This window comes from Pecten maximus, chromosome 19, assembly GCF_902652985.1.
Source record: "Pecten maximus chromosome 19, xPecMax1.1, whole genome shotgun sequence".
NCBI classification, from domain to species: Eukaryota; Metazoa; Mollusca; class Bivalvia; order Pectinida; family Pectinidae; genus Pecten; species Pecten maximus.
Genome location: NC_047033.1, coordinates 11892396 through 11918393, shown reverse-complemented (window position 1 = coordinate 11918393; position 25998 = coordinate 11892396). Strand labels below are relative to the sequence as shown.

General features: G+C 35.7%; 1 protein-coding gene across 1 annotated transcript in view; it reads right to left on the bottom strand.

Moving 5' to 3' along the window:
* Positions 1 to 25998, bottom strand: part of LOC117317395 (N-acetylneuraminate 9-O-acetyltransferase-like) — a 41843-nt gene extending 15845 nt beyond the window's left edge. Inside the window, exons 1-14 of the mRNA XM_033872205.1 lie at positions 25863 to 25998; positions 24340 to 24436; positions 23376 to 23562; positions 22474 to 22584; positions 21436 to 21487; positions 21015 to 21098; positions 20219 to 20309; positions 18999 to 19107; positions 18492 to 18616; positions 17185 to 17255; positions 14868 to 14988; positions 12725 to 12833; positions 9204 to 9293; positions 8250 to 8369 (exon numbers count right to left, since the gene is read on the bottom strand). Of these exons, the coding sequence (XP_033728096.1) occupies positions 8250 to 8369; positions 9204 to 9293; positions 12725 to 12833; positions 14868 to 14988; positions 17185 to 17255; positions 18492 to 18616; positions 18999 to 19107; positions 20219 to 20309; positions 21015 to 21098; positions 21436 to 21487; positions 22474 to 22584; positions 23376 to 23562; positions 24340 to 24436; positions 25863 to 25995 (1500 nt within the window). The 5' untranslated portion in view covers positions 25996 to 25998. The remainder of the gene's footprint in view (positions 1 to 8249; positions 8370 to 9203; positions 9294 to 12724; positions 12834 to 14867; positions 14989 to 17184; positions 17256 to 18491; positions 18617 to 18998; positions 19108 to 20218; positions 20310 to 21014; positions 21099 to 21435; positions 21488 to 22473; positions 22585 to 23375; positions 23563 to 24339; positions 24437 to 25862) is intronic.

Sequence of the window (25998 nt, the reverse complement as noted above, 5' to 3'; positions counted from 1 at the left end):
TCATTTGGAATAAAAAAAATTGTCATTTCAAAGATTTTATATGACCTGACATAGACAATAATTACTCACAATGAAAAACAAACAACGTAATTGCAGGCCAAGGTTGCCATTTCATATTCTCACAGAGCAACAATTAAGAGGCCCATGAACGGTCACCTGAGATATATGTTAGCATATTTGACCCCCGTGACCTTGAATGAAGGTCAATGTCTATCATTTAAACAATCTTTATAGCCCTTTACCACAAAATGTTACTGTACAAATGCAATATCAGGTCTCTGGGCCTTTGGTTATCAAAAAGAAGTCGTTAAAAAGATTTTGGCATATTTGAATGCTGTGACCTTGAATGAAGGTCAAGGTCATCCATTTGAACAAACATGATAGCCCTTCATCCGCACATGCTACAAATCTAACATTGGGTCTCTGGGCCATTTTGTTATCAAAAAGAGGTCATTTAAAGATTTTGGCATATTTGAACCCTGTGAACTTGAATGAAGGTCAAGGTCATCCATTTGAACAAACTTTATAGTCCTTCATCCCAGTATACTACAAACCTAATATTGGGTCTCTGGGCCCTTTGGTTATCAAAAAAGAAGTCATTTAAAGATTTTAGCATATTTGACCCCTGTGACATTGAATGAAGGTCAAGGTCATCCATTTGAACAAACTTGGTAGCCCTTCATCCCAACATGCTACAGTCCCAATATCAGATCTCTGGGCCTGTTGGTAACTGAGAAGAAGTTGAAAATGTAAATTGTTTACAACGGACGATGGGCGACGCACAACGGACAACACACAATGCAAGACAGACGCCGCTGGACAAAAGGCGATCGCAATAGGTCAACTGAGACTTTGTCTCAGGTGAACTAAAAAGTCCCTTACAGAGCCATTTTCAGGTTATGACGATTGCTAATTTGACAATGTAATTGACCATTAACGGACTAGGAATAACACCTCACCAACAGTGGAGAGTATATATAACAAGATCCTAACAACTTCTAATTGTAAATCTTTATACAGACTTGGGATAGATTGATGTATTGCACTTTTTCTGCTCTTTTTAATATAACATGATTTAAAACATATTTTCTAATGGTGTCAGAAAAACTGTAATCACCAGATCAAACATGTTTTACTAAAAAGACTATCGTAAACTAAACAATAAACAAAAACAAAACAAAATAGATTTTTTAAGTAAAATTTTTTTTTAAGTTATGTAGGTACCTATCACTCAATATTAGATACGCTGAAATAATTTTACTATCAACAAACAAAATTATTAGAATTATTTCATAAAGGAAAAAGAAACAATTAATTTAAACAATACTGCAGTATGGACCTTGACAATTTGTCTATTGGATAAGGGTCAAAGTAATTTTTTTTTGCAAACAATGTTTGGCTTAATTAATCCCAGAAGCCACAGAATATTTACCCAATATCATGTAGGCTACTTTGTAATCTGAGTACTAAATTGTGGATGGACGACAGATAACAGCTATATAGACGGGATTAGACGCCACACCAAAGCAGAATTAACAATTTGACCTGGAGCTCAAAGCATATACAACTGTACTGGCATCATAATCTAATTACTAAATAACATCTTTTGCATAGTTTGGTAAAAAACTGATATGATGGAATTCAGCATTGGTCATCATTGATTTTGTTAAAGATGAAGATGTAAAGCAATGTCGACTAGCTGTTTTAGCATCAGCACAAACACGAAGTAAGTCAAGAAGCACAAAATCAACATTACCGGTATATACTTTCTTCTAAAAGCATGCACAGCTGGGTCTCCATCTCAATATTACAGAGAGATGGGGACACCCAATGTCCAGTTCCTGACTTTTACAATAATTTTAGGATGATGTCTACTTTTTGTATTCATACTTATATGTTACATAAACAACACACTAACATCATAAAAACTCTTGTTTCATTTCACTGCCATCAGAACTATTCTGAGGCTCTGTATAACCTCACCATGGGGTGAGGTGTGCCTGGAGACTGAATTTAGACTTCAGTGTTGGTGAAGTGAATGTATTGGCTACTATTGCTGACAACCCTCACTGCGTCAGCAGGACGGGTTCCATATATACATGTACTTACACTAGCAGCTAGATGCTCTGTGTGGTGAGTGTGTGCAAGCTTTGTATAGGGAGGGATAAATGTCATTGACAGTTGAAAATAGATTTATTTTAATACTAATAGTAATAACATGAACACGATAGGGTAGCATATTAATGAACCCTGAAAACGTTATAATTAGCAGATGTTGCGTATTATTGCATTACTATTTGGTTTGATTAAAACAATTTAAATGCAAATTAGCAATGTTTTTGCCTACCATCACTTCTTAAAACTTGTGATAATAATATACAACTCCGGAGTTGTCTCAATCATCCATGAAACTCCTCTGAGATCTTTCATAGAGATGCTGATCCAAATAATGGTTTTCATGACCATATATAGATGAAGATATTAACAATTATGTAATCAGAGATCTGTTAAATTAATTTTTTGTAAGTCACATGCATTTTATTTTGTGAAATGATTCAATTTCAGAATGTTTTATCTTGCTTACCAAGGTATATAATTCTGAATTTGTTTATCTGTTGAAATCTCGCTTTCCTTATAAGGAAATTGACCTTGACATTTGTATCAACGAAGGCAGTATATATATATATTTAAATGGATTTCTCTGTGTCTTTATTCATTTTCGATCTATTTATTTTCAAAAAAAATGATGTAATATGTAAGGTTTTTGAAATGAATGTTGTTTACACATAGCACAATCATCAAAGTACATGAGATACCCAGTACTGTGTGTTTTATCCGAGAAAACTATAATCTTGGACATAATACCACCAAATCTGAATCACATCAGGCTTGCTACACTATTGGTTACGGGCCTGGTTTCACACCCTACATGAGAGCAGTGCATATGCATGAATATTCATTCTATATAACTAACCCAGATAATATGACACTGACAGAGATACTGGAATTTTGCATCCCTCAAAATTTAAATGGAATATATGACTACTAGCTTGAAATATTAATCAAAATTTTAAAAAAAATCTAATATAAATTCATATTCTTTCACTAATTCTCTTGATTAAGAACTGTTACAGTATATACTTCCAGAGTAACTGTATTATATTCAACATAATAAAAAAGCTATTAAATTAAATGATACATGCAAAGTAATCAGGTTAAAGGGATAGATAAGGAATAAAGCATCAGGCACTTGTATAACAACAGGTAATCTTTGGAAGACTTACGACGAGTGAACAATGCCAATTAGAATGTCTAGGATGCGGTATACAGCAAAGACAAGATGAAGACAACTGAAATAAGATTGGGTAATAATGGGTATTCATGCATGGAGTTAAACAGACAAACTACATGATTCTACACTCTACTGTATTAAACACATCACATAATGACTTGAGTAAGTTGGCTCCCTTGTATTGAGATAGTTATCTCCCTTGTTTTTTTCCCCTTTTCTTTATTTTGTCGGTGCTTTTGTTTTTTTGTTTTTTGAATTACCATACAATATCTAAAAAATACTTTTGACTTATACCGAATACGTGAGAAACTCCTGCTGACTGATGGAACCATCTCTACTATATTTATAGTCATATGGCTTTACTCTAACATTTTGTTTTAACAAAGTAATTTTTTTATTTTAAAAATTCCTGGCATCAACCTCATCTAAATATAGTTTTGTTCACTTTAAATCATCTGTTCAGCCTGTAAGGTTTTGATCTATAATATTCAAAGAGTAAATTTACATCTCAAATTCAGGAAGAACTGCCGTCCTTGTTTTTACTGGGGCCTGTTTGTTTATGCAGACAAAACCGATGCAGATTTATTCAAATGTAACGATTCATGCATAAATCTTGAGGGACATGCAGATGCTAATATACAGGCCTTGATAAGACTGGTCTAAAAGTAACATAAGATAACTATAGGTCCATTGTTAGCTCATTAACGAACAAGTCTGCAGGTCCGATTGTTTTGAATGTGATAATGAGTACTGGCCAGATGAATTGTGGGTAAAGTAACCTATGTTTATATTTAGAAAACAAAGGTCCCTCGGAAAGAAAGAGACCAAATGAATTATGAATGGTGATGAAATATATGTTGATATATCTCAGCAAAGCGAGAACTCTGAGTAGATGGTAAGATTGGCACAGGCAGGGTGTTCAGCCACCAGCAGGCAAAGAGTTAATTGGCCAATGTTTTGATTTTGATTATGACAATGTGTAACAATATTCTACAATTCAAAATAAACTGCAAACTGTCCAAATCAAGTAAACATTCATAGAAATATCCAGTTTATATAAGAGTACACAGAATTATCATAATTTAAAACTGCAGTCGAACCCACTTAATTTGAAATCGGATATATTGAAATATTGTTTAATTTGAAGTGAAATAAAATCCCCGTCCAAATGCCTTCTTTGTCTTTGTATTGTTTCATCGGTTATTTTGAAATCGGTTTATTTGAAATATCGCTTTATTTTAAAGGAAATTATTGCCCCCCCGCAATGCTAAACCATTGTTTATGTATCGCTTAAATTGAAAGTCGCCACGACTGGCTTAGATTATATAATTACCGGCCGTTACGGTACGTGCGTCCGATCAATAGATAGGTAAAAATGAAATTCTGATTTACACAATACAAATAAATTGTGACTTTTAATCATTAAATGCGTCCGTTATGAACATGAATCTGTATTTGTTTACGAATATACCTTGAGGGACACAGCTTATTTTGGCTTCTGCTACATATATACATCGAAATAGACTCTCATTTAACTACGTATACACGCGAGACAATTACAAATGACGAAGCCATTCTTAGGGATTCGACAGAAAATGATAACAACGTAACCAGAACAGTGATATTGACAACGACCCTCAAACAATTCATGAAAATCCATCTATCATCGACAATGAATGTCCGATTTCAGACAGTAGTTTCTTGGAAAGTAGCCCAGATGTACTGGAAACTGTTCTCACGTGTGTTCGCGAATTCGAACTCAACATAAACAAAAACAAGCAACAGTCGAAGACTTCTCCCTTCGAACTTAACATTATTTTTAATAAACTGTGAAACTATTATCATTTTGGAACCGATTGTAAATACTGACTAAGTAAAATCAACTATATTGAACAATGGTGTGTTGTTTGACGTAGCGCAGTACTGAAATATGTCAGCAAAAGGATCCGGGTTATATTGAAAACCGGTTAATTTGAAGTATTTTTCCATTCCCCGAACATTTCAATACAAGAGGCCCAATGGGCATGTATCGCTCACCTGGCTCTCCGGCAACTTTGAAGTTGATTGAGGTCATTTTCTAGTCCTTCATTCCAGCATTTTATTGGCCTAATATCAGGTCTCGACCTTGGCTATCGCAAAATTATTGTTTACAGATTTAAGCGGATTTCACCCCTGTGACTTTTAGTGAAGGTCAAGGTCATTCATTTGAACAAACTTTGTAGCCCTTCACTCCAGCATGCTACAGGCCCAATATCAAGTCCTTGGGCCTCTTGGTTATTGGGAAGAAGTTGTTTGAAGATTATAGCCTATTTGACCCATGTGACCTTAAATGAAGGTCAAGGTCATTTATTTGAACAAACTTTGTAGCCCTTAACCCTAGCATGCTACAGACCCAATACCAAGTCCCAGGGCCTTTTGGTTATTGAGAAGAAGTCGTTTGAAGATTATAGCCTATTTGACCCATGTGACCTTTAGTGAAGGTCAAAGTCATTTATTTGAACAAACTTTGTAGCCCTTCATTCCAGCATGCTACAGGCCCAATATCAAGTCCCTGGGCCTCTTGGTTATTGAGAAGAAGTTGTTTGAAGATTATAGCCCATTTGACCCATGTGACCTTGAATGAAGGTCAAGGTCATTTATTTGAACAAACTTTGTTCCTCTTCACCCCAGCATGCTACAGGCCCAATATCAAGTCCCTGGGCCTCTTGGTTAGTGAGAAGAAGTCGTTTGAAGATTATAGCCTATTTGACCCATGTGACCTTGAATGAAGGTCAAGGTCATTTATTTGAACAAATTTTGTAGCCCTTCACCCCAGCATGTTACAGGCCCAATATCAAGTCCCTGGGCCTCTTGGTTATTGAGAAGAAGTCGTTTGAAGATTATAACCTATTTGACCCATGTGACCTTGAATGAAGGTCAAGGTCATTTATTTGAACAAACTTTGTAGCCCTTCACCCCAGCATGCTACAGGCCCAATATCAAGTCCCTGGGCCTCTTGGTTATTGAGAAGAAGTCGTTTGAAGATTATAGCCTATTTGACCCATGTGACCTTGAATGAAGGTCAAGGTCATTTATTTGAACAAACTTTGTAGCCGTTTACCCAAGCATGCTACAGGCCCAATATCAAGTCCCTGGGCCTCTTGGTTAGCGAGAAGAAGTCGTTTGAAGATTATAGCCTATTTGACCCATGTGACCTTGAATGAAGGTCAAGGTCATTTATTTGAACAAACTTTGTAGCCCTTCACCCCAGCATGCTACAGGCCCAATATCAAGTCCCTGGGCCTCTTGGTTATTGAGAAGAAGTCGTTTGAAGTTTATAGCCTATTTGACCCATGTGACCTTGAATGAAGGTCAAGGTCATTTATTTGAACAAACTTTGTAGCCCTTCACCCCAGCATGCTACAGGCCCAATATCAAGTCCTTGGGCCTCTTGGTTAGTGAGAAGAAGTCGTTTGAAGATTATAGCCTATTTGACCCATGTGACCTTGAATGAAGGTCAAGGTCATTTATTTGAACAAACTTGGTAGCCCTTCACCCCAGCATGCTACAGGCCCAATATCAAGTCCCTGGGCCTCTTGGTTATTGAGAAGAAGTTGTTTGAATGAAAAAGTTGACGCCGGACGGCCGGATGGACGGACGGACGACGGACGCCGCACCACGGCATAAGCTCACTTGCCCTTCGGGCAGGTGAGCTAAAAACCAGGTTCGACTGTATTTGAAAAGGATATAACTACATGCTTCCTACAAGTTGTATATCAATAAATGATTTAAGAGTGAATTACAGTCACTGAACATGAGGTTCTCTAAGTCATTAGAAACATGATGTGTATTATGTAGTTACAAATGGCAAACAGTGGTATGAAGACAAGTGGTGGAGTTATATTTTTATAAGTGACCTTGACCTTTGACTTAAATTATCCATGCTATACCTGTAGATAAGCATTTCTGAGTTCTTCTTTATTAAAACCTATCAAAAAGATTACTAGTCTTTAGAGTAAACAAAATATTGGACTGTGAAATTCCATTTTGCTTACAGCACCTTGGAACCATTCTATTTTAATAACAGTGACCTTGACCTTTGCTTTACAATGGCTACAACTGAATTTGTCCCAGACAGATTCACACATCTTTAATTTATTTTTTTTTCAATAAGACAACTACTAATGTCACAAAACTGGGACTATGAAATTCCATTTTATTTTTATTAGTATCTTTGACCACCAAGTCACACTCATATTTAAACCTGGCTCACCAATATCCAAGCATCCATTATTAAGGTCAATATACCAGCAGTGAGTATGTCTGAAAGCATTCCAAACACCCATTCCACATACATTTTTTTTTATTGCCAAATACAAATAACCTGAATATTCAAAATGCCTTTCATGAAGTTTTTACCATAATTATTCCAATACAAATAATCTGAAAATTTAACTGAAAGATTTTGCGAATTATTGAAGCCTATATACTACTACAATGACAATCTAAATTTAATTATTTGATTTTCTCTCAACATCCCTCCTCTACGAAGATCTGATAATAATTTTCTCCTGTAGACCATTAATGTAGGCCATTAATGTGGTGATATTTCCAAAATTTGCAAAGGTTTATTGAATATATGAAGAATAAATTGTGATTAGATGCCAATAACAGTTAAAATACCTGGTGATTGTCAGAATACACAACTACAGTATTTGACTACATCAACACTTCAATTTTGGTAGTGGAAAGTCCATATGCCTCTCAGAATGTTAGGAAGGAAAATATCACCTCAAAAATTATGAAAAGACAGGAATGAAAGAAAAGCCATTTCGGTGCTAACATCTTTCAAATAGTAAGAACTTTTAAGTATAGAGTACATGCATTTAAACACCACTACAGTACTACAGTAATAAACATTACGGAATACCTAAGGAAACTAATTTACAATACAAATGTGTATTGTAGTTGCACATACCTGACAGTAACGAATGATGCTATACTGTCCTTTCTTCCAGAAAAATGTGAAGTGTCCGTAGCCCGTCAGAAACAGATAGGACGATACCAATACTCTTATATGCATATATATCGGGAGCACCTGCAATTAAACAAAGAAACATATATTACAGGGTTAAGTAATTATATAATATATACAGATACCGAAAGCAGCAACATTTTGTTGGCAGAAGCGTAGCAAGTGCAATCAATGATTGCGAAAGCTCACCGGCAGCAGCAATTACACTATGCACTCATTTTTTATGTATGTATAAGCATGTCATTTTGAAAATGTATGTCACATAATATCCCTCCTAGACCTCTAATGGATATATAAACCAAATAAGAAGGGTGTGGACTTACAAGCTTTCCAAAACTTACCCCAAAATCTTTAAAGTAGTTTTGGTGCCAAAGAAATTAAGTCCACAAAATGGTAAAATGTAAAAAATATCAAAAACATTTTCAGCATGATTTTGCTATAACATCACTCCTGGACCTCTAATGAATGTATAAACCAAATTAGAAGGGTGTGAGGTGTATACTTTTGGACTTACAAGCTTTCTAAAGACTTATCAATGGTTATTACTCAAGCCTATATCAACCCTGACCGCCAAAGTGATGTATATTTATGTCACAGTTATAAATACAGTGAAAACCTAACTTATACCGACCACTGATGTTTACGACATTCTGTGTCATCCGATCATGTCTATCGGAATGGCACCATGCTCCAATGTCAGTGCTGACACTGACTTTACTGGCACATTGTCATATCCGACACATTGAATTTTGATATTGTTTTGTAGGAGTCATTATATTATCAATGTTCTGAGGCAGAAAATAAGGGGAACAAATCTATATATCTAAACTTTCTCCATACATAGTCGCAAATACAGTCTGGACGACACAGATAAACATTTATTATAACTGTACACACCTTAGATGCTCCTGTTAAGTGGTATATTAATATAACAAGCTGCATCCATCCCTTCCATTCATCAGTCTGGTCCCTGTGTAAAACTACGGTCTGTAAAAAAATTTAAAAAAATCAACTTCTCAAAATTTTAATCTTCAATCAATTACCAGTACAAGGTATTCATCCAGCAAAAATTAATGTCTGGTAATAAGCCACTATTAGCACCACTGTGCACCTCACTACACCCCCACCCCATAATTGTCAACACTGACAAAGGAGTTGCTCTATAAGAAGAAGAACTATAAAGTTGGACATATACATTTTGAGCGACAAATCTAAACAAAATTTTAAGTGAAATGTTCACGACAGCGCGACAAGAATGTAGCACCATATTCTCACTTTGCAAACAAAAATGACTGACACTGAAAGGCCATCAAGTGGTGGTGCATCCGGTGGTGCTGGACAGTTGGATGTTAATATCAGGGAATTACAAGAGAACCATGGGCCTTAACGATCACCTGAGATTTGAAATATTTTAGTTAATTTAATTGACCCTTTTTGGCCCGACCCATCAGTCTAAGGGATCAGTCAGGTAGCAGTGTACAGTAAAAATGCCAAATTCTGAAAAATATGGCACATGCTTTAGATATGTAAACATTGCCAGTTAACCTTACATATAACCTCTAATAAAGTATATATATTTGAAATCTGTACAACATTTGCAATTTTAATAGAGCTCTGAAGGATAAGTAAACTGATATTTTCTGTGATTTTTAGAGCTGTGAATACCATGGTAACAGCTTAAAAAATTCTCAAAAATTGCAAAATATTATGATATTTGACCCAAAATGGCACAATTCTCTACACAATTTTTTTTCTGAAACCTATTTAAAATTAAATATCTCTATCCCAAAGACAGAATTAATCTTGTTTGGACATATGTTGTAAATTAAGTTTTTCCGCTATCTTACCTTTTCTGTGGGCTTCCATTTTGCGCTGTAGGCGAAACTAAATTTCCTGTGTAAACACACGTTCGGAAAATCCGGATATTTAAAATCCGGAACCAATTTATTGATTTTTGTTTTAATAAATGTGAAGCCTGTATGTACTACTTCATACTGGATATACCAATTATAGTGTACATTTATTTTTTCATTTTTTATACATATCATAATACAGGAGTTATTTGCTTAGCAAAAAAATTGCCCATGGCCAGGCTGTCTTACTGTGGTGTGCTACCTTATACATCACTTTTGTTAATTCTAATTTTACTAAAAACCCCATGAATGTCTAGAATATGTTCCGACGAACAAAATGACATATCGGGTTACTGTGTATCTTTAATAGTCACCGAGTATTGCTGATTTCCCTGAAAGGTGTATTTTGACAACTTTTTCTCCCAATCCAGTAATAAGGGGAGGTAATTTTAAAGATGAAAACTCCCATAATTCTGTATATCTCTTGAATAAAGTTGTGTTTTGAGTTGAATGTGGTACTTTGAGTCTCTGTGCATGTAATCAAGCAAAAAAAACTATACAACTATCAAATCTAGCCTTGTAATATGACGTCATAGTTACCATGACGTCATCAGTAACTATGACGTCATCAGATGGTATCTATGACGTCATAAATACTCAATGGTGTCATAATAAATAACCAAATTCCTTTCCAAACCTCAGCTTAGCAACACATGCAATATTCTAACTGATAAATCATGACATGACATCCAAGATTTCAAAATGTCATGCCTATGACATCACAGTCATCTGTTTCCACCCCGGTAATTCAGATATGTACCAATGATCATATGAAAGTGTCCGCTGATCCCATTTTATGCGGAAAATGCAATTTTTTCTGCTTTACCGAAGGAAGTGACAATAATTGACAATATTGTATCAACCGTACACTCCACCAATTGAAATTACATGCTTACCAATGTATAAATAAATTGAAAATAATGGTTTCACCAAATATTTCAAAAAATAACACTTACTGTAATAGTTTCCATGGATACGGGGTAATAAATCAGGTAAAACAAACCAGAATTCAGTCTATATGGTTTGTTAGATACCCAATAAGTTATTTTGGGTTTGTTATAAAACATAGAATATCTTTTCAATTTACACTGACTCATTAACATTATGCTTAATTAACCCACCCTTAAAATGGGTAAATATGCGAGTTACCTCCCTTGATTCCTCTAATATGACAAGCCAGATAATAAACAAGTTTTAAATTGTTTTTATGCATTTTTGAGCAATACTGAACTAAAATGAAGCTTAATCAAGCATAATTAAGCACAATTTCCAAAAAATAACATTTTTCAGCCCTTATAAGGTAGCAGTGTACAGTAAAAATGCCAAATTCTGAAAAATATGGCACATGCTTTAGATATGTAAACATTGCCAGTTAACCTTACATATAACCTCTAATAAAGTATATATATTTGAAATCTGTACAACATTTGCAATTTTAATAGAGCTCTGAAGGATAAGTAAACTGATATTTTCTGTGATTTTTAGAGCTGTGAATACCATGGTAACAGCTTAAAAAATTCTCAAAAATTGCAAAATATTATGATATTTGACCCAAAATGGCACAATTCTCTACACAATTTTTTTTCTGAAACCTATTTAAAATTAAATATCTCTATCCCAAAGACAGAATTAATCTTGTTTGGACATATGTTGTAAATTAAGTTTTTCCGCTATCTTACCTTTTCTGTGGGCTTCCATTTTGCGCTGTAGGCGAAACTAAATTTCCTGTGTAAACACACGTTCGGAAAATCCGGATATTTAAAATCCGGAACCAATTTATTGATTTTTGTTTTAATAAATGTGAAGCCTGTATGTACTACTTCATACTGGATATACCAATTATAGTGTACATTTATTTTTTCATTTTTTATACATATCATAATACAGGAGTTATTTGCTTAGCAAAAAAATTGCCCATGGCCAGGCTGTCTTACTGTGGTGTGCTACCTCAGGGCCAACATGTGCATACCATTAAGCTGTCATCCCATGCTGATAATGTTAATAAAGTTAGAATGAATGCCAGTAGAAATCTAACAAATTATTGTCAAAAATGTGATTTCCCTATATAAACTATAGTAAAGTTTACCCCCTCCCCAGGGGCAAACGTATGACCCCAGGGTCATGAAATTCACAATTTTGGTAAAGCACTTGAAGATTTTTGAAGTTTTAGTCAATTTGACCATTTTTGGCCCTGCCCCTTTGGCCCTTGTGGGGTGAGGACCATATAATTCACAATTTTGGTTGACCTTTAGCCATAGAAGCTCCCTGCTAAATGTCATTGAATTTAGTTCAGCGGTTTTGGAGATCAAGTCGAAAATGTAAATTGTTTACGGACGCACGACGCATGATGACGGACAAAAAGCGATTAAAATAGGACTTTGTCTCAGGTGACCTAAAAATGTAAGTCTGATATGGCCTTGTTGAGAGCGGGCACTATTGCCTCATGGTATTGTGTTGTGATGCAAATTGCCTAAGCACAAAGTCCAATAGGTACATAGAACCTACCTGATCCGTATTTTCTGTGAAGAAGAATCCCAAGATCATAACGTAGGCAAAGGGAAGAATAAAGTTCACATGCGTATAATATTTATTTTCCTTCATGAAGAAATTAGTTCTGAAAAATACAAGAACGAAAATTAACTCATATCAAATCATTTCGATCTAATTCCATGAAATCTATGACCAAATATAATATTTAGTATAAATGAGAATCAATCTAACAAATGGTCAAGAAAATAATGAGGGATCTAAAAGGAGATAATGTCGTAATGCACATTAAATATTCGAAGGCTACCATGTGTTGCTTTGCTTCCAAGTCCAGATATGCAGATACCTAAATTTTATTCAGATGGTAGGAACTTTCGACAATTCCTTTGTTGTCAGCTCAGTACGATGTGAACAAATTCTGACAAGAGCTATATCATTTGAAAAACATGACATTGTATCAATATTAACTGAGGGGAAAAAAGAGTAAACATCAATTTCCAATTAGAGTAATAAATGTTTACAAATTTCATAAGATAACTAATGATCAAAAAGTAAAATTGATGTACATGCATGATCAGTTCATATAGTATTTAACAACAGAATGATAATAAAGGTGTTCTCACTAATAATTATAGAATATTAGTTGGTTTTTCCAGTTTCTCTAGTTCAAGTATCAGCTGAAAAATCTATCATATTTTGCCAACAAAAAACCAGCCCGAATCCAGGACTCCACAATTAACATGTTCTGCCCATGATTGGACAAGTTTTTGCATATTTTACAAAAATCATAAATTCTCTATGTGGTTTTCTGAAGTCTGGAGTCTGATAATCCTGAATATCTTATACGATGGAAGTAATTATCTCTTACTTGAGAGTTTGACCTTTTTAGCTGGATTTAACACTATAAAGGCAATGAGGAGTCTAATACAAGCATTATGTTGATTTATTTCATTGACTGGATTTCTCTAAGTAGTCCTGTAGGAAGCCAAATACACACAGAAACCATTGAATAGTGTGTGAGGCACAGACTAGCTGAGCTACACAGACTGGGCTACCATGTGATTCGGTGTCCATGTTTATTTATGATGGTCTAAAACCATACGCACCAAAACTGAGGAGGCATGGGGAACACCATCAACTCTATCATGCAGTCTATTTTTGAAAAAAGTCCTTGGGTTCAAAGTGGAAAAGACTTTCACAATACAGTAAAAACATGTTTATAAAGCACTCTTACATCAAATGCAGAATTACATTGTTCTTATTTTCATTTCCGTGCCTTAAATTTTTTTGTTACATATTATATCTTATCACAAGTTCTAAATCAAACCTGACCCAGAAAACATCCATCTCGTCACAAGTCCTAAATCAAATCAGACCAACTTAGTCTAGAATACCATTGAAAGAGGCAGTATAACCACAATATACTACCACTAAATATATAAATTTCTCAATTACAGATGTAGCCCTGATGGTGATTGTTATTTATGTAAATGAACTTGGACTGTCTAGAATAGGGTTTATCAGATCATATTACATACACAGCTAGCATTCCTAGGTCCCCAACGTCAAATATGGGATAGAAAGTGTCTGTAAGACATGAATGCCCTCCCTCCTTTAGAAGAAATAAAGCATCATGTGCAGACGGTTACATTTGACCCTTTAACCTTGACCACTGACCACCAGAATGTGATAAGACCCTCTAACCTTGACCACTGACCACCAGAATGTGATACGACCCTTTAACCTTGACCACTGACCACCAGAATGTGATACGACCCTTTAACCTTGACCACTGACCACCAGAATATGATATGACTCTTTAACCTTGACCACTGACCACCAGAATGTGAATGTGATACGACCCTTTAACCTTGACCACTGACCACCAGAACATGATAAATTGTAGAACTAAATGTTATGTTATCATATTTAATGATATAAACTAAATCTTTAGAGGTGTTCTTAAGACGTCACTGATTCTGAACACGACAGGCACAGCTGGACTGGATGAACTGACACAATAACACTGTATGCCCCCCCCCCCCCAATTTTAATGGTCAGGGTCTTGAAATGTACATGTCATTAGAGATGGGTGTTTCCTTCACTTTGATGTATAAATTCAACAAACATCATAATGGAGTACTTCAAACCATGATAATACCTGTCACAGATATAGAAGTAAGCCATAATGATCCCAAACTTGGCGAGGGAGGTAAGTACATCAAAACAAGGCTGGTACGGCTCGATAACACTGGATGTCTGACCATTCCTCTGGCCGTTTTCTGTAACAAAAACATTCATAGATTTTGTTCAAATCAGAATTTTCATTTTTTGTGGGCCTTGGCAAAGCAAAAACAAAGACCAAGGCTCACAAAAATAAAATCTTTGAGACATGTTTCATAAAATCACTAATAAAATAAAAACAATTTTAATTATTTTAATTAAACATAATTTTTATCACATAATGCAGAAATACTGAGTTTTGACAGGATTTAAAGTCAAAATGCAGAAGACAAAATCAAACAGCTATTCTGTTGCACCCTGTTCATTTCATGATGTCATGGTACTGTCAATACTATAATATGATACAAAATATAACACTGTGAGTGATTCAGGTAACAGACAAATTCCCCTAGAGCACTTTTAACACAAGAGGCCCAGAGGGCCTGTATCGCTCACCTGGATTTTATGATATATGAAACAAGAATGATGATTAAGTATATTTGTCACTGGTATTGCTATGTCAATATATCATAGGCATTTTATATGGGTACATGAGGTTTTTATGCCAAAAAATGACTTTTGGCGCAACCCCTTAGGGATGCTACCACACAAATGTGAGTGATATCCATTGCTTAGTTTCAGAAAAGAAGTTGTTTAAACCCATTGACCCCTTTTGACCCCGCCCTCTGCACCCGGGGGGGGGTCAGTTCCTTCCTTTATAAAATTTTGAATCCTTACCCAAAAGAATGCTACCTGTCAAATATGAGCTGTTTCAGAGAAGAAGTTGTTCATATCAATTTAGCCAAATTGACCCCTTTTGGCCCCACCCCTCAGCCCCCTGGTGGGGTCAACCCTAAAATTTGTACAATTTCGAATCCCCACCCCATGACCATGCTACCATACAAATGTGAGTGATATCCATTGATTAGTTTCAGAGAAGTTGTTTATATCAATTTAACCAAATTGACCCCTTATGGCCCCGCCCCTCAGCCCCAAGGGGGTTGGCCCCGTCATTTGTTCAATTTTGAATCCTTAACCCAAGGGAATGCTACCAGTTAAATATTAGAGATATCCATTGCTTAGTTTCAGAGAAAAAGTTGTTTATGTCAAATCTGCCAAAATGACCCCTTTTGGCCCTGTCTCTCAGCCCCAAGGGAGGTCGGCCCCACTATTTGTACAATTTTGAATCCTGACCCCAAAGGTATGTTCACAGTCAAATATGAGCAATATCTATTGCTTGGTTTCAGAAGAAAAGTTGTTCATATCAATTTAGCCAAATTGACCCCTCTTGGCCCCGCCCCTCAGGCCCCCGTGGGGTCAGCCTCACCATTTGTACAATTTTGAATCCCCACCCAATAGTGATGCTACCAGGCAAATATGAATAATATCCATTGCTCGGTTTCAGAGAAGTCGTTTATATCAATATAGCCCAATTGACCACATTTGGCCCCCTGCCCATCAGGCCCCTGGGGGGGTTCAGTCCAATAATTTGCATAGTTTTGAATCCCCACCCAATAGTGATGGTACCAGGCAAATATGAGCAATATCCATTGCTCAGTTTCAGAGAAGAAGTCGTTTATATCAATATAGCCCAATTGAACACATTTGGCCCCGCCCCTCAGGCCCCCAGGGGGTCAGCCCCATCATTTGTACAATTTTGAATCCCCACCCCATAGTGATGCTACCAGGCAAATATGAGCAAGATCCATTGCTTGGTTTCAGAGAAGTCGTTAATATCAATATAGGTATATTGACCCATTTTGGCCCCGCCCCTCAGGCCCCCAGGGGGTCAGCCCCACCATTTGTACAATTTTGAATCCTCATCCCATAGTGATGCTACCAGGCAAATAGGAGCGATATCCTTTGCATGGTTTCAGAGAAGAAGTCGTTTATATTCATAGAGCCAAATTGACCCCTTTTGGCCCCGCCCCTCAGACCCCTGGGGGGTCAGCCCCACCATTTGTACAATTTTGAGTCCACATCCAATAGGGATGCTTCTGACAAAATTTGGTCAAATTCTGATCAGTGGTTATGAAGAAGAAGTCAATTGTTGACGGACGGACGGACGACAGACGACGGACGGACGGACGACGGATGCAACGGTATGGTATAAGCTCACCTTGGTCCTTCGGACCAGGTGAGCTAATAAATATATATCTGGAAGAAGATACAAAAATTCAAGCAACTTCCATAACCCTTTACATTATTTTCCAGTTTTTTAAGGAAAATATTTGTTTTGAACATATAAACAATACCTGCTCTAGCCTTGACACTGATACGACGGAGTCTCCTCCTGTACATCATCAGGGCAACAGCAGAAACCATACTGAAATGGACAGACAAGATGGTGTCAACACAGTGATTCACAAATCACTGACAAACAAGATTGTATCAACACAGCGATTCACAAATCATTGACAAACAAGATTGTGTCAACACAGCGATTCACAAATCATTGACAAACAAGATTGTGTCAACACAGTGATTCACAAATCATTGACAAACAAGATTGTGTCAACACAGCGATTCACAAATCATTGACAAACAAGATTGTATCAACATAGCGATTCACAATTCATTGACAAACAAGATTATATCAACACAAGCGATTCACAAATCATTGACAAACAAGATTGTGTCATCACAGCGATTCACAAACTATTGACAAACAAGATTGTATCAACACAGTGATTCACAAATTATTGACAAACAAGATTGTGTCAACACAGCGATTCACAATTCATTGACAAACAAGATTGTGTCAACACAGCGATTCACAATTCATTGACAAACAAGATTGTATCAACACAGCGATTCACAACTCACTGACAAACAAGATTGTATCATCACAGCGATTCACAATTCATTGACAAACAAGATTGTATCAACACAGCGATTCACAATTCATTGACAAACAAGATTGTATCAACACAGCGATTCACAATTCATGGACAAACAAGATTGTATCAACACAGCGATTCACAATTCATTGACAAACAAGATTGTGTCAACACAGCGATTCACAATTCATTGACAAACAAGATTATATCAACACAAGCGATTCACAAATCATTGACAAACAAGATTGTGTCAACACAGCGATTCACAATTCATTGACAAACAAGATTGTATCAACACAGCGATTCACAATTCATTGACAAACAAGATTGTGTCAACACAGCGATTCACAAATCATTGACAAACAAGATTGTGTCATCACAGCGATTCACAAATCATTGACAAACAAGATTGTGTCAACACAGCGATTCACAAATCATTGACAAACAAGATTGTATCAACATAGCGATTCACAAATCAGAGAATATACTGAAAGAGACAAACATGTACCGGTAAATATTTTTTAAGTCAATAATTAATTATGTCACCAATTCACAACTTCACATTAGCATGTGGGCTTGGATTTCCCTGGATGTCATGCTTGAAAACAAATTTTATTTCCACATTTTTCTGAAATATTGTATAAAAAGAAGACATTTTTCACATGAATTGCAAGATTATCATTTATCTGATTAATCATGGAACTAAATCATCCTTTACTTACCAGACAAGGAAGAAAGCAGCAACAATGATCTGGAGTGTGGTGGCTACTTCTGGACTACGACAACATGTTCCGTCCACATGGTTCATGTTATCATTACAGTACATATTCATCAACATCTGGGCATCCTTTGCAAGAAAAATAGGCATGTCATAAAATGTTCTGAGAACACAACAATGAAGCATATCTTCAAAGTCTTCAAAGCCAATCATGTACATACATATCATTTATCAATTCCTTCTATATGGTAAAACACACATAAATAGAAATGAACAATTGGTCCATTTTTTAAGTTTTAATTCTTTTTATATTTTAATATTTTTTTTTATCTATAAAATATATTTATAGATGAGGGTGGCCATAAATTGATTTTTTGTCTTGCTGAATTTTCAGAAATTACAGACAGGCTTTTATTTCAATTTTATAACAGCACAATTTTCAGGTCCTGGAGAAATTTTTGATGTATGTCGACTTACCAGTTCGAGAAGCATTTGATTCATGTATACTTACTAGATTAAGTGCAGGCTTTGTCATATGAAGACCGTCCTCTGACCTCTCCCTGATCCCCTGGGCAATCAGGCGTGATGAACTCCATACCTTAGCCACACTTTCGTCATCTCTACGCAAAAACAAATTTCACTTTGTGAACAACAAAATCTGTAATATCATCATACAAATTACCACTAGCTGTAAACAAAGATTTCCTGCCTTAGGAACTTTGATACATATATATATATATATGTCTATTACATCATAATGTCATTACCAAGTCATTAACAAAAAGATGTCCTATAGGCTTGAAAACATAGGTGAAACACATCTACCATGTTAATTTAATCATTTTAAACCCAAATATTTCTTTTTAAATGGTCAAGGGCTACTCTGACAAACAGATATATATATACAGATGGTCGAGGGCTACTCTGACAAACAGATATATATATACAGATGGTCGAGGGCTACTCTGACAAACAGATATACTTACAGATGGTCGAGGGCTACTCTGACAGACAGATATATATATAGATGGTCGAGGGCTACTTTGACAAACAGATATTAAAACAGATGGTCGAGGGCTACTCCGACAAACAGATATTAAAACAGATGGTCGAGGGCTACTCCGACAAACAGATTTTTATACAGATGGTCGAGGGCTACTCTGACAGACAGATATATATATACAGATGGTCGAGGGCTACTCTGACAGACAGATATACTTACAGATGGTCGAGGGCTACTCTGACAAACAGATATACTTACAGATGGTCGAGGGCTACTCTGACAAACAGATATACTTACAGATGGTCGAGGGCTACTCTGACAGACAGATATATATATAGATGGTCGAGGGCTACTTTGACAAACAGATATATATATACAGATGGTCGAGGGCTACTCTGACAAACAGATATACTTACAGATGGTCGAGGGCTACTCTGACAAACAGATATACTTACAGATGGTCGAGGGCTACTTTGACAAACAGATATACTTACAGATGGTTGAGGGCTACTCTGACAAACAGATATACTTACAGATGGTCGAGGGCTACTCTGACAAACAAATATACTTACAGATGGTCGAGGGCTACTCTGACAGACAGATATACTTACAGATGGTCGAGGGCTACTCTGACAAACAAATATACTTACAGATGGTCCAGGGCTACTCTGACAGACAGATATACTTACAGATGGTCGAGGGCTACTCTGACAAACAAATATACTTACAGATGGTCAAGGGCTACTCTGTTGTAGTTATCTATCTGTTGGTTGGTTATAGAACTCCTATTCCCGTACAGTCTTGTTTCATCAACAGGGTCTGAAATATTGGAAACATGTATTCTCCTGTACAGTGTTGATTGAAATTGGGCTTACTTCAGGTACAACAAAATCATGAACAATCTCATCTAGTGTCCCCACATTATCTCAAATCCATGCAAAGTCCAAAACAATAATTGACTGCACAGCATCCCTTAAGAATTTTTATGCAAATTATCTGCATCCTTTTACCATCAATGAATGTAAGACCAACTCTGCAATACTTTTTTTATATGAAACTGAGAAGTAGCTCATTAGCACTCCAACCTGGACGCAATAAATCTGATATAACTCAACATTAACTCTAGATCTATATAATTATTTTTATGTAAAATAAAGTTCCCTGAATTAGGGCGAGAGAACCAACATCCTGGTTGTGGTAAGACGGTAACGGTACGTTATAGGAATCTTCGATGGTTACCAAACAGTATTCGCTAGACCTCCATCAGGTTCAGTAGGTATAATAAATAATGAGGATGGAGCATCAAAAACTGTATATCGATGTTCTGATGACGGCTAGCCTAGCTAGCCGAAACATGTCAACCTGCTAATAAAACTACGGAATCCAGATGTTGATGCTCCATCCTCATTATTTATTATTATGTATGTGACTTGAATCTGGTATTCATTTCAGCCAGTTAAGATATGAGGGCAGAAATATTTCTTCCTTGAAACACTTTTTACGTAACAATTCAATTACTAATACCTTGTAACATCCAGATGATGTTGGTCTTGCCTTCTCCTGCCTGCTTCATCTTCTTCATCAGCGGAATGACCAAGGTCAGGTTCACTACAATCCGTAAAAATTGGTTTTGTATTTAATGTCCTATTAATAGTTGTGGTTATAAGGACAATCCCCAAAGGTACACAACAATAACAAAAGGTTTGACAATGTAGTAGTAATACCTGTATTATATACATACATGTACACCAGTTCTGTAAAATTATTTCTAGGAATATGAAAATATTACAATTAATTTTTATAAATATTGAAATTATTTTTATAAATAAAGACAATATATTTCTAAAACAATTTAACTTACACAGGTATGTTTTCCTCTCATTCAGATTTTATCAATGAATTATAGTGGGTTTTTTTTATCTTATTGGCTATCAATAGTAATTACCTGCAAAATTATTCTTTGCGTCCTCACTTCCATTGAACTGCTTTATACACCACTAAAAAAGCAACATGAAAGTTATATATACTGTAACAGTGAAATAATCTTTTTTTGGCATAGCCGTATAATTCTCTTTTGGCCCTGGATATGACGCGACAGGTGGCGTTACTGGTCAAGATGAAGTATGTGATTGGTCAATGTAGCGGTAAATGCAAAATGCAGATATATGCAGTTAAAGATGAAACAAAAGTGGATGTATCTATTCACATGACACATTAATAAAATTATATTCCTGATTCAAATGCAGTCTTATTTTCACCAAAAATGATTCAAACTGATATAATTTTGTTATCCGTGCTGAAATTAATAAAGTCATGTAGTTAATGTATTTTTACCAGCAGTTTAACATTATAACCACCAACATTAAAACTATGCTGTTTATCTTTTTTAAAGATATTTCTTGTTTTTTTTTTGGTTTTTTTTTTGCATTCTATTTTAAATATAATGCCTTTTAAAACGGTTGATGGCAAATGCCCAAGATCATTCCATTTTATATTCAGTACTTTTTGTAAAGCTGACCCTGATAAATTGGGACAGTGGATGTAACCAAGGGTACAACAACTGTCTTTCCTATTTAAAGATTTGGGTCCAAATTAAGGACCCATTTTTCATTGAAATGTTGTTTATATTTTATAATGAAGTTATCAAACTTCCCCAAATCTTTACATCTGATATTTTTCATGCAAAGACATTTAAAGCAAAATTAAGCAACCTAGATTCCTCATTTCACCCTAATTTTCCACTTTTGCTGCATGAAAAAAAGTAATTTCTATGCTGCAATTTTCCAGAATGAATAGAAAAATACTAAATAAATAAAAAGTCATATTCATATTTTTAAAGCTAGGTACATACAATTCTACAATACGGTATGTCAATGTTAACTTTTCTCAGTTTTTTTTCAACTTGTGTTAGTAGTAAAATTGCACCAAAAGGTAAAGGCGATAAGAATCGAGAGTATAATGTCCAGTACAGCTGTCTACTGACCGTGCCACTGCCTGTGATGACCAGGTTGGGGCGGTCCTTCAAGTCCTGCATCATCCAGTTCTTATACACCTCATACATGGAGGTGTTCACCATCGGATGCCAGAGGAAATCCTAAAACAATTACATTGATACAGCTGAACATTATTTAATAATTCATTGTGAAGGCATCAAAATTATGTGTTTTTACTAAGCAATAGACAGTCTCAAATATTAGGGAAATCTATGATAACCAATAAATCTAGATCACTTTACTATTTTGAATAAATAAATGGACATCTTACTATCTGCCTAGAAGACTAGAATAACCAAAACAGAAAGACGTTATCAAACCATACGACTATGTCAACATCTGACTGACTAAGACAGATCAATACAACATCAACTCCATTCTTAAATGACCATGCATGCATAGCACCTATTTGTTTCATATTAATTACCTAGATATTAATATGCTTGTTCCGTTTCAAATCATTTCTGAAACTAATTTGAAACCAGACCTCCACCAGTCTTCTAAAGAACCACACTTTTGGGCGATCAAATTTTACCAGTAGCTTGATTTCATTTCCCCATCACACCCCTTACCACAGTGATGTGTATTTTTGTATTTGTACACCTTTCTGACATTGATTTCCCCATCACACCCCTTACCACAGTGGTGTGTATTTTTGTATCCCCACCACACCCCTTACCATAATGATGTGTATTTTTGTATCCCCACCACACCCCTTACCATAATGATGTGTATTTTTGTATTTGTACACCTTCCTGACATTGATTTCCCCATCACACCCCTTACCACAGCATGTGTATTTTTGTATCCCCATCACAACCCTTACCACAGTGGTGTGTATTTTTGTATTTGTACACCTTCCTGACATTGATTTCCCCATCACACCCCTTACCACAGTGGCGTGTATTTTGTTGTCCCGGAAATGAAGATCCGAGTGGGTCTTGTAGGACTTGACTGGAGTCGGACTCAACAGGTTGACAAATTCAAAGTACAGCTGTCGGATTCGTGAATCACCTAGGAAGGTTATGTGGTTGTTTCCTCCCCAATATGATATGTAATGCATACACATCCTGGCATCTCTGAAATTAAGTATCCAAAGAACAAGCTGTTACACAACTTTAATAAACTTTGATTACACAGTGAAAACATGTTATGTATGTATCATTTAATGAATGTTACCAAAGTTACAAAATCTAATATGAATGATCAAAATATCAGAAAAAACCACCACAGAAACAACCAAATTTCATATCCTGTTTTAGTTTATACTAATTATATATGAATTAGAATTGAGATATGCCATGAATCACATGAGTTTAAGTCTATTAGCAATAGTATTATCATTAAGGTCACAAAATACAGTAAGGTTATCCCCAGCACATTTACTCTCTCCTGTGTCATTGTGTATAGTACGTAGAAAACAAAATCTATTTCCTTCAAGGAGTACAACAGTGTGTGCATATGACTCTCCAGTAAATATGTACATCACAGGTAAAATATTGAGAGAAAAGTACCACGTACACCAAGGATCAATCTAGGGGTTTTTCACTACAGTTTATAGGTAGTTTCCCCTCAGGATTTTGTTCCATTTTCCACTTCAGACTTCTGTTAAATTCACTGAAATATTGTATTTGTCCTCATGTTCATGGCGATGATATCCCCAAATCATCCAGATTTGTTTTCCTAACAAATAATTTGCAGTTTTCACATGGAAAATGTGTTTTTTAGGTAAGAAACTTAAACTTTGTGATTTTTCAAATTTCCCCATTTCAGAACTGATTTTTCCTTTTGTCCAAAAATGGTAGTTTCCCCTGAATTCTAGATTAATCCCTGCACACAATAAATGATATACTTACAAGTTTTTATACTTATGCATCATACAACCATATGGTTGCCAGGTATTGTATCCTGGGAAACGACCATCACTAAGCAACCACTTGCAGGAGTCATTGCCTGAAAAATAATTAGATAAAAAAAATGCGTAAAATTTCCAAACAACATATTTTCAGCAATTTGGTTACATGTTAAACTATTTTGGGGTTAAAAATTATGGTAAAATTGGGAATTTGGTTCCTAAATTGGGAAAAACTTCTACATGTACCTTATTTCCATCGGGAATTAGTTTAAATACGAACCCCAAATACATTTGAAATCAGATGCAAATTGTAATAATGCGGAATACAATACCAAAGCTGGGATGGCTAACCAGGATCATTGGGGCAGAATTTACACTTGTATGACAATCAGGCCTGTGAAACTGCCGCAGCAAAAGGGGTCAGTTCTTGCCTCATAAATATTTAAATGGAAAGTAATACAGCCCTTGCTTTCTTATAAAAACTACACTCATCACATCACATTACCATGCCAGGATAAATCTACACACAAGTCCTGTTAAGTTCTGTACTCATACAATTTTTATTTTACTTGCACAATTTTTAGAAATAGTTATATTCAACATTGTAGACTCATTGTTTTTAACAATACAGTCGGGAAAACCTCATAAAATAAATTGTGGATTGATCACTGACCACATCATATGTGTATTTAATGATAGATTCACGAGAAAGAATGATAATATGGCACTGTTAAACATTTAAATGTAATTAAGCTGTTTAATTTGATTAAAATCTAAATTTTAAAAATTTGACAGTCTGCAGTGTGAACCAAACATGGGAAGTTAGAGGTTACACATGTGCACTGCCCGTCATAAATTTTCGTCGTTTTTCTCTAACATTGTTGGAGTAAAGGCGAGGGCTAGATGCTGCATGCCCAACTACTGTACTAGGCCACAGGTGACTGACTCGTTTTATAAAATAATAACATATAGAGTACATATAAATGAGATTTATATGTACTCTATATGTTATTATTTTATAAAACGAGTCAGGCACCTGTGACTAGGCCCCTACTACTAGACACTAAACTGTTACATACATGTCCCTGGTATAATAGAAATTAAAATAAACATGCACAAATAACTTGCATCAGACTCAAGAGTGTTGTACAGATCTAGATTGTGCCAACACGTATATGCATGCAAGTAGACAATTTCGTTCAACAACGACGATCGCGAATTTGAAGACTTCTAGTCGTATGGAGTTTGAACCACTGAAGCGTAGCAGACGTAAGTTTCCGGGAGTCTAAGATTTCATATGACCGTCAACCGTTTAAACGGCTTTTCAGCTCTGTACAATAATTGACGACTATGCACATATGTATGATGCGTTATTAATTCCATAGCAGCACTTAAAGCTTGCGTACCCAAATGTGTTTTACCTATAGCACAGTAATCAACAGAACGTCACGTCTGTCATAATTCTGTCAGACGGTCATGCAAGATACATTGAAATATATCGACAATTTGGACAGAAATACTTACCATACTTCATGTGTATAACGCTATGATACATAACGAACCCCATAACCATTGTAAAGGCAAGGAGTTTTGCATTTTCGATGTTCAAATAATAAGTTATTTCAGGCGTTGTCGAATTGCTGCGGTTGTCCGCCATGCC